This window comes from Lepidochelys kempii, chromosome 4 (genome assembly GCF_965140285.1).
Source record: "Lepidochelys kempii isolate rLepKem1 chromosome 4, rLepKem1.hap1, whole genome shotgun sequence".
In the NCBI taxonomy this organism is placed as follows: Eukaryota; Metazoa; Chordata; order Testudines; family Cheloniidae; genus Lepidochelys; species Lepidochelys kempii.
In genome coordinates this window covers 110,814,988-110,825,269 of record NC_136383.1, presented here as the reverse complement: position 1 = coordinate 110,825,269, position 10,282 = coordinate 110,814,988, and the positions used below count along the sequence as shown (strand labels likewise).

Below are 10,282 nucleotides of genomic sequence, written 5' to 3'. Positions count from 1 at the left end.
CCTTAGAGACTAACCAATTTATTTGAGCATGAGCTTTCGTGAGCTACAGCTCACTTCATCGGATACATACCGTGGAAACTGCAGCAGACATTATATACACACAGAGACCATGAAACAATACCTCCTCCCACCCCACTAGATAAGCTATTACCAGCAGGACAGTGGGGTGGGAGGAGGTATTGTTTCATGGTCTCTGTGTGTACATAATGTCTTCTGCAGTTTCCACGGTATGCATCCGATGAAGTGAGCTGTAGCTCACGAAAGCTCATGCTCAAATAAATTGGTTAGTCTCTAAGGTGCCACAAGTACTCCTTTTCTTTTTGTCTCTAAGCTGTTTTAAATCCTGCGCCCCAGTCTCCCTGTGTCCCTATTTAAAGCTTCAAATAAAACTCTCTGCTTCTCCACCCCCTTGTAATCATTGGCGCAAGGCACACCAAACAACAAACCCCGCTGTTGCTTGCCTGGGGCACTCTGTGCCGGCAACGGTGGTTTAAATAAGGACGCCCGGTTGCACACCATGGATGGATCTATCAAATGCTGCTGAGACAGCGCTGTGCAACAGAGTCCTTGTATAACGCAGGCGGAATGTGCATTCTCGATCATTTCCCTCCCTTCGGTGGATTGCCTTTGCGCTCCTACACAGATTTCCCACGCGGCTAGGCGTCGTTGTAGACTAGTGGCAGCAGCAGAAACTTTCTTATTTTAGTTAAAAATAAAAGGGTCTTTCAAGCAACACGTTAATGCCCCAATACAAGGAAAAGCCAGGGTGCAAATGGTGCTGGAAATTCAGGAGGAGACAGTCACTCAGTACTAAGCCAGTGCCCAAGAGGCATGTTTGAGAGCACTGTGCTGTGGTGAACAGTACTGTCTTGTGGCTGGGATGTAAAACCAAGTTCCCCCCAATCCCTCATGGTCACTACTGGCCCCACATTGCACTTCATGTAAAAATAAAGGCATCTTGGTCAAACTCCAACTCAAATCATTACATCCTACTTAAATGTCTATCGCATATTCAATGAACCTATATCCCTATATGTTAATTTACCAACAAAATGCAGATACCTCTGATGACAGCAGCTGTTAAGCAGAACACTACATAATAACTTAGGGCAGGAAATGTTTGTTCCTTTTAATAAATTTGTCAGGTGATCTTATTCTCTGATGATGGGCACGGTATAAGAATATGTACATATAGATTAGATAAAAGAAGATTAAGTAACCAACTGAATCTGCAGGTGAAATTTAGGTCCACTGTAATTAACTGAGTTGGAATGTATTCAGGACTCCAGGATTACCCTCCTTACTTCCACAAATAGTGCTATATGGGACCTTCACTGACGATAATTGATCAAGGCTTTGGTTTTGTATTTTACCCAACAGACAGCAGAACCTTTGGCAGCACTAGTGTCCCTCCACAACTTGTTTAGGCACTAGTCAGAGAAGTATTATGTTACCTACTTTACAGGGATGCTGGGAGAATTGATTAATTAATGATTGCAAAGAGCTTTGAGCTCCTTTTGTAAAAGTGCCTATAGACATGCAAACTATTTTTTTACAGTGCTATCTAGTAGAACTTCTGGCATGTACAGTGGTGGCTGTTTCTGCACATGTTTACAATAGCAAGTTGCTGGTATATGTTAAATAAGGCTGGCATTGTGCTTCTCCAAGCTATAACAACTTGCTTTGCACCCCATTTTATATAGAAGATTAATCTAATAAGGCTTGGCATCCTGAAACATAATTTATACACTTCAATTAACAGGCTTGGCGAATGGAGGGTCATCATTTTGTTGTTTACAAACACTTCTGGTGGCTGTGACAGTAGTGACATTTAGAAAAAGTGGGATCGCAGCAAGCACCAAGGGAAAGACATTTGATACAGCTTCGGTGTCAGCAGAATTCTGGTGCCAATTTTTTTTTTCCACGCTACGTCCCATTCACACAATTTGTTTAACTTTTCTTTATAATTCATACAACTGAATTGTGCATCTAAATTTCTCCTACGTGATCATTGTCAAGAAACTGGTGTCATTTGAATATTTAAAACAGGGAACAATTAAACCCTCTGATGAAACATTAGTCGTGCAATAGAGATAGGATTACTTTCTGCAGAAACAAGCACCACTGTGCTACAGTGTAATGAAGTTGTTCTTTGCAACCATTTCAGGATGTTGTTGCAGCAAATCTATACTTTGGGCTTGATTTTTAACTCTGCCTCTGAAGTTTTAAAATACAATGAGATTTAAAGGGTGTGTGTGGAATAACTGGCATCTTACCACCTGTGGATTTCTGAGCAGCAGCAAAATGTGAAACTCATCTAATTACTGCAGAGCGGCCTTGGAGATGATTTCTTGAAACTACTAGGATGCCCAACTGCTTTAAAAAGACCTTGTTTGCCTTGGCTTCTGCATTGAGTTTTGTGTCTTTTCTCTTGATTGTCATTGCTATGGGGATCCAAAAGTGGATGTCTGGCAAAATCCTTTGTAAAACAGGAGCTGATTTGGTCAATGCCACAGATCCAGAGCTAGTCAAGTTCATTGGAGATATTCACTATGGACTCTTTCGGGGGGAAAAAATACGACAATGTGGTTTGGGTGGGCGGCTTTCCAAATTCACAAGTAAGTAAAGTTTTGGTTGAATATATAAATAAATTCTAAGAGCATTGTAAGTCCTTTTGTTTGTAGTACCCATAGAATAGGAATAGTTATTGAACTCACATCTATGGCTCAGTTTACTTGGGGCTTTTATGGTTCTGAAATATGAGTGAGAATTTTAAAAAACAAACATTTAGTTATGTTCTTTGGTACAAACTTGTATCACTGCATAAGCAAGATAAGAAAAATATTCCTTAATTATTATGGGATAGACTGAGAGTTTCCTTTAAATTCTGTGTTGGGCCTGTGTGTATCTCTGTGCCACCCTAGGAGGAGTTCTGGGAAGGAACTGTGACTCAGAGACACCCCTCCGAGACAGGATTGTCTTAGAGCTCCTATTTTACATGGGGGAAGAGGAAGTATGTTGTGTAGGTCGACTACCCTTCCAGCTGACTCCAAAGGCTGTAACAGGGGAAGGAGCCATGGCTCTGCCTGCTCCTTGACACGCTCTTCTTCCACCATGCCCAGCTGCTTGTGGGAGGGAATACTGGCATACAGCCCCTGCTCACTCACTTGCCCATACCTGAGCTCAATATCTGGGTAGATTCTGCTCAGGGGAATGGAGGAAGGGGCAACTTTATATCCCCTTAGTCCCCTGCTCAATCATGTAGGGCTAATTCAATCCTTAATAAATACAGACTTTCTCATCAGTTGCTATGCAACCTGAAGGGGAGTGCTATAATTGCAGTGTGACTACTGGAATACATGGATATTATGCCCAAAGGGTCTGATCCTACAGTGCTTACGCAAACCAAACTCCAATTAAAATCAGCGGGAATCTTCCCTGCTAGGACTGCAAGATCGGGCCCTCACAAATTCTGTAAATGAATATGGTATTGAGATTTCCTTTTTTCAAAAAATGTAGATTTATGAAATCTTTAGTTAGATACTGTGGGCAAACACCTGTTCTCCCCTTGAGGGGTTGCCTATGCTGGGTGTGGCAGGCTGGCAGGCACTCCAGAGCCATTTTGCCAGTGTGCAGCATACACAGGTAGAACACCTCAGGAGGCCCTAGGGGACCACACTTAATAAGGACCCTTCTCTCTATTGCTGTAGAAACAGGAATTGAACAGACCCCCCAAACCCAGTGACCTCAGAGTACTGTGTGGTGGGTTATCTGCCCTCATCCCTTGATGAGGACGCACAGTGATGAGGACGCACTTTTCATCCTCTTTCCTTCCTCCCCGCACAAATCTGAAGGCTTAGTTGGAATTTTGCCCTGTACGTTTTGTCCTTATGCCCTCTCCCCTAATAAACTGCTTTATATTAGTGCTCCCAGTATCACATCGACAGTGTGTGCCAGAGAACACCCTACCATGATAATTATTCTCTAATAACAAAGGATACTAGTTTCCGTCTCCACACGGCTCAGGCATCCTCCTACCTCCCCCACTCTTCTTCCATCTGTTGGTCCTGTTTTTCCTTAGGCTCCAATTTATAGCAAAGCCTGGCAGTATGGTGATTAGTTTTTTAACCCAATTAACAACCCAAAAATTAAATAAATGGAAGCATAAACTTTAAAAATACACATGCTTGAAGAGCACTGAGTTTTTCAGAGTAATCCAGTCAACTTGGGTCTATGAAGGCATGGACACCTCAGAGAAGTGGAAGAGTTGCATAGAATCATGGAATATCAGGGTTGGAAGGGACCTCAGGAGGTCATCTAGTCCAACCCCCTGCTCAAAGCAGGACCAATCCCCAATTAAATCATCCCAGCCAGGGCTTTGTCAAGCCTGACCTTAAAAACTTCTAAGGAAGGAGATTCTACCACCTCCCTAGGTAACGCATTCCAGTGTTTCACCACCCTCCTAGTGAAAAAGTTTTTCCTAATATCCAACCTAAACCTCCCCCACTGCAACTTGAGACCATTACTCCTTGTCCTGTCCTCTTCTACCACTGAGAATAGTCTAGAACCATCCTCTCTGGAACCACCTCTCCGGTAGTTGAAAGCAGCTATCAAATCTCCCCTCATTCTTCTCTTCTGCAGACTAAACAATCCCAGTTCCCTCAGCCTCTCCTCATAAGTCATGTGTTCCAGACCCCTAATCATTTTTGTTGCCCTTTGCTGGACTCTCTCCAATTTATCCACATCCTTCTTGTAGTGTGGGGCCCAAAACTGGACACAGTACTCCAGATGAGGCCTCACCAACATCAAACAGAGGGGGATGATCACGTCCCTCAATCTGCTGGCTATGCCCCTACGTATACATCCCAAAATGCCATTGGCCTTCTTGGCAACAAGGGCACACTGCTGACTCATATCCAGCTTCTCGTCCACGGTAACCCCTAGGTCCTTTTCCACAGAACTGCTGCCTAGCCATTCGGTCCCTAGTCTGTGGCGGTGCATTGGGTTCTTCCGTCCTAAGTGCAGGACCCTGCACTTATCCTTATTGAACCTCATCAGTTTTCTTTTGGCCCAAATCCTCCAATTTGTCTGGGTCCCTCTATATCCTATCCCTGCCCTCCAGCGTATCTACCACTCCTCCTAGTTTAGTATCATCCGCAAATTTGCTGAGAGTGCAATCCACACCATCCTCCAGATCATTTATGAAGATATTGAACAAAACCGGCCCCAGGACCGACCCCTGGGGCACTCCACTTGACACCAGCTGCCAACTAGACATGGAGCCATTGATCACTACCCGCTGAGCCCGACAATCTAGCCAACTTTCTACCCACCTTATAGTGCATTCATCCAGCCCATACTTCTTTAACTTGCTGACAAGAATACTATGGGAGACCGTGTCAAAAGCTTTGCTAAAGTCAAGAAACAATACATCCACTGCTTTCCCTTCATCCACAAAACCAGTAATCTCATCATAGAAGGTGATTAGATTAGTCAGGCATGACCTTCCCTCGGTGAATCCATGCTGACTGTTCCTGATCACTTTCCTCTCATGTAAGTGCTTCAGGATTGATTCTTTGAGGACCTGCTCCATGATTTTTCTGGGGACTGAGGTGAGGCTGACTGGCCTGTAGTTCCCAGGATCCTCCTTCTTCCCTTTTTTAAAGATTGACACTACATTAGCCTTTTTCCAGTCATCTGGGACTTCCCCCGTTCGCCACGAGTTTTCAAAGATAATGGCCAATGGCTCTGCAATCACAGCCGCCAACTCCTTTAGCACTCTCGGATGCAACTCGTCCGGCCCCATGGACTTGTGCACGTCCAGCTTTTCTAAATAAATAGTCCCTAACCACCTCTTTCTCCACAGAGGGCTGGCCATCTACTCCCCATGCTGTGATGCCCAGCGCAGCAGTCTGGAAGCTGACCTTGTTAGTGAAGACAGAGGCAAAAAAAGCATTGAGTACATTAGCTTTTTCCACATCCTCTGTCACTAGGTTGCCTCCCTCATTCAGTAAGGGGCCCACACTTTCCTTGGCTTTCTTCTTGTTGCCAACATACCTGAAGAAACCCTTCTTGTTACTCTTGACATCTCTTGCTAGCTGCAGCTCCAGGTGCGATTTGGCCCTCCTGATTTCATTCCTACATGCCCGAGCAATATTTTTATACTCTTCCCTGGTCATATGTCCAACCTTCCACTTCTTGTAAGCTTCTTTTTTATGTTTAAGATCTGCTAGGATTTCACCATTAAGCCAAGCTGGTCGCCTGCCATATTTACTATTCTTTCGACACATCGAGATGGTTTGTCCCTGTAACCTCAACAGGGATTCCTTGAAATACAGCCAGCTGTCCTGGACTCCTTTCCCCTTCATGTTAGTCCCCCAGGGGATCCTACCCATCCGTTCCCTGAGGGAGTCGAAGTCTGCTTTCCTGAAGTCCGGGGTCCATATCCTGCTGCTTACCTTTCTTCCCTGTGTCAGGATCCTGAACTCAACCAACTCATGGTCACTGCCTCCCAAATTCCCATCCACTTTTGCTTCCCCCACTAATTTTTCCCGGTTTGTGAGCAGCCGGTCAAGAAAAGCTCCCCCCCTTGTTGGCTCCTCTAGCACTTGCAGCAGGAAATTGTCCCCTATGCTTTCCAAAAACTTCCTGGATTGTCTATGCACCGCTGTATTGCTCTCCCAGCAGATATCAGGAAAATTAAAGTCACCCTGAGAACCAGGGCGTGAGATCTAGTAGCTTCTGCGAGTTGCCAGAAGAAAGCCTCATCCACCTCATCCCCCTGGTCCGGTGGTCTATAGCAGACTCCCACCACAACATCACCCTTGTTGCTCACGCTTCTAAACTTAATCCAGAGACACTCAGGTTTTTCTGCAGTTTCGTACCGGAGCTCTGAGCAGTCATACTGCTCCCTTACATACAGTGCTACTCCCCCACCTTTTCTGCCCTGCCTGTCCTTCCTGAACAGTTTATAACATATAGGGGATCCTGCATGTGTTACTTCACATAGAGCCACATAAAACCTAAGGCCAGCCCGGACTGGGATGCTCTGCAAACTTTATACAAAATGTAACTAAAACTTGGCCAGTGCTGCAGCAAAACTAGCTGTTACCTTCCTAGACTACAACTGAGCCAAACATAGAAAAGAAAAAGAAGGTGAAAGGGGGAGGCTAAAATGGTCAGTGATATACTGACCCAAATGCAAAGGCCTTAGACCATTCCTGGAAAACAGTCATAGAAGGATTCTGCTGAACAGCTTCTTGATTCTGTAGATGAGGTCCCTAAACAGAGAATGGCTATTCCCTTGCCTCATTCAGAGGCAACCTGAGAAAGGAGACTGAGAAAACTCATCTGACCGCAGATACATTGGAGGGAACACAGAGGAAACTTTGGGCCTGTATTATTAAGAGCTTTTTGTAGGTTGGGCCTGGGGACACTGGAACTGGCAGGGCAAGGAGATGGGACTAGGAGCCAGAAATGGAGGTTGTGGGAGGGACTGGGAGGAAGTGGATGTGGGGAAGACTGAGATTGGATGAGCTGTCGAGGGAGACTGGGACTGGCTAGGCAAAGAGACTGAGAACCAGTGGGGCCTGGGTAAGGAAGGAAAAGGGGATGGGGAAAGATTTATCTGATGAGCAACCAGGGAGCAGGGGGGAGAATTGGTACTGATTAGGGAAAGAAACTGGAACAAGGACACAGAGACTGGATGGAGAAAGATTGGGACTACAAACAAGTGGGGATAGAGTCTGTGGCTGCGGGGCGGAGGAGGGGGGCAGTGACTACATACCAGATAGATCGCATGAGGAGCTGGGAGTGGCAGGGAACTGGGATTGGTTGAGAAGGTAAGTTTGGAGGGGTGGGATTAAGTCTTGATGGGCAGGGAGTCTGGGCAAGAAGCCTGAGAAATAGCGAATGAGACTGAGAGAACAAGCTGGGGTAGGAAAAAGAAGGGACCAGATTGGGACAGGTTGGAGGGAACAGGGTAGAAGGGGTTATGCTTGAGGAGAATGGACAGAACAGTGGACCCATGGGAACATGAAATGAGGCAGGAGTCCTATGGAAAAAATAGTTCGTGACTCTGTAATTAAAGGCCGTATTATAATGCATACACACATGGGGAACAGGCAACCTTAACTGTGGCATTTCCTAACTTTTGCATACTGGACTTTGCAACCTTAATAATGTTCTTTTAACTTTTTATTTTTTGGTGGTGGTATCAAGACAGAAGTAACTTGTTCATTAGCACTATCTATTGTGACTGCAGTAGCATATCTAGCCTGCTTAAGGCAGCCTGGCCTGTAGTGAAGTCTCCTAGGCTGACAGCCTGATTCAGCAAGGCACTTAATCACATTTAGTTGTATAAGTACAATACAGATACGTAACTATTAGAAATGAGCTCATGGCACTGGGTTTGGATCTGAGATTGTGTCTACATTTGGAACTAGGTATATGATTCCCAGCTCATATAGACATAGTTGCCCTAGTTCTAATAGAGCTAGCATGCTAAAAATAATAATGCAGTCGAAGTAGCACGGGGATCAGTGAGCAGTGGCATGGGCTAGCTGCCTTGCATACGAACACACCTGGGCCACAAGGATGCATAACCTTGGCAGCTGGGCCATGCTGCTGCTCGCCGCAGCCTATGCAACAGCAGCTACACTACTGTTTTTAGCACACTAGCTCCATGACAGCTAGTGTGAATAGGTCTACTCAAGCTGGGGGAATCACACCTCCAGCTCACAGCATGGACATATGCTGTATCTGAATTTCCCCAAACTTCAGGGGGTTACAGGGTCCGAATTCTGCTCCTCTGATGTAGTGAGCAGATAATTTCATCCCTCATGAACTAACACACCTGTATCTACCAGATTGATTCCTCTCGTAAATAATGCCTTGTTAATTTGAGTGAAAAGCAGTTTATAGCATCAGTATAATGTGTATCCTGTCATTTTCACAGGAAGATTTATACACTGAATAACTGAATATTTGTTTCTTGCCAGTCTTCCCGCATCTGGTGAAAAAGCTGAATGCAGGTCTTCATGTGATGATTTTAATCTTCCTTTGTGCGGCCATTTCCTTTGCTCTGGTCAGTTTTGGATTCTGCATTCTCAATGCAATAAAAGTTCCATACCGAGCTATTAAAGGTCCAGCCGGTATATGCCTATGGAATTTACTTGCAGGTAAAATAATTTTAAAATAACTTTTACTACCAACCACATTTGAATAAAATGGTAAAAGTAAATGTGTACAAAAATGAAAACATCTTCCCCTTGCCAAGTCTGTATTTCTCCTTGGCTTATGTACTTGTGTGCAAAAATAGAGTTAGCACTGTATTCCCCCGTATTAGACTAAAACTATTAGAAGGCATTTCAGCCTTCAGCATATTGTAGATTGTTTTGTATGAACAGGGAATTCACATATATAGCCTCAATATCACATACAAGAGAACTTTAATAGAAACATAACATTGGTGCAATGCTTGGTCACATAACTAATAAAAGCCCCAGTTCAGGAAAGCACTTAGGCACATCTTTAAATCCATCCTTAATCTGACTAGCACTTAATTATGTGTTTAACTTTAATTATGTGCTTAAAGCATGTTTTTGTGAATCACAGCCAAAATGTCTGACTTGTTTTGAAAATGATTAATTATTTTTTCATTTTGTTGCAGGAGGCTTTACAGCACTGGCAGTCACTAGCTTTATAGCTGCTGTTAAACTTCATCGCCTCACAGAAAGAATTGCCAATTTCCAGGAAAATGTCTTTCAGTTTGTAATTTTGGAAGAACGGTATGAAAGCTCCATTTGGCTTTGTGTGGCTAGTGCTACATCTCATGTAGTAAATTTGTTGCTAATAGCCATAAGTGGGGTTCATTTCCCTGAATTCAAGACTAAAACAGAAGAGGCGACTGTTACAGCAGAAGATATCATGTACTGATAACCTTCACCTACATTAAACTAGTTCTACAAAGTGAACTCTCATGAAAAGAACAACTCCTTGGTTCTGCAACTTTAGTACTGGATGGAGATTGTTGCTGTCATGGACAGTAAAACTGCCACTTTCAGAAATATACAGTATTTTTGAGGCCAGTTGTCAGTACCAGCAATTAATATTCACTGCATGGAAGACAAACTACAGAAACCACATAATTGAAAAAGTAACCAATATGGACAACAATAAAGTTATTTTCTAGAATATTTTTCATCTTAAATATTTTACATATCGGAGTTAAAGTATGTTTTCACCAAAACCAAAAAGTGAACTATAAATAAGGAAGAGAATA

At 43.8% G+C, this 10,282-nt stretch overlaps 1 protein-coding gene across 1 annotated transcript; it reads left to right on the top strand.

The window, feature by feature from the left end:
* Window positions 1-2,365: 2,365 nt before the first annotated feature.
* On the top strand, window positions 2,366-9,936 carry CLRN2 (clarin 2). Its single transcript, XM_073340121.2, has 3 exons — window positions 2,366-2,618; window positions 9,000-9,179; window positions 9,671-9,936. Exons 1-3 carry the CDS (start codon window positions 2,366-2,368, stop codon window positions 9,934-9,936), a joined length of 699 nt encoding a protein of 232 aa, XP_073196222.1.
* Window positions 9,937-10,282: the final 346 nt, after the last annotated feature.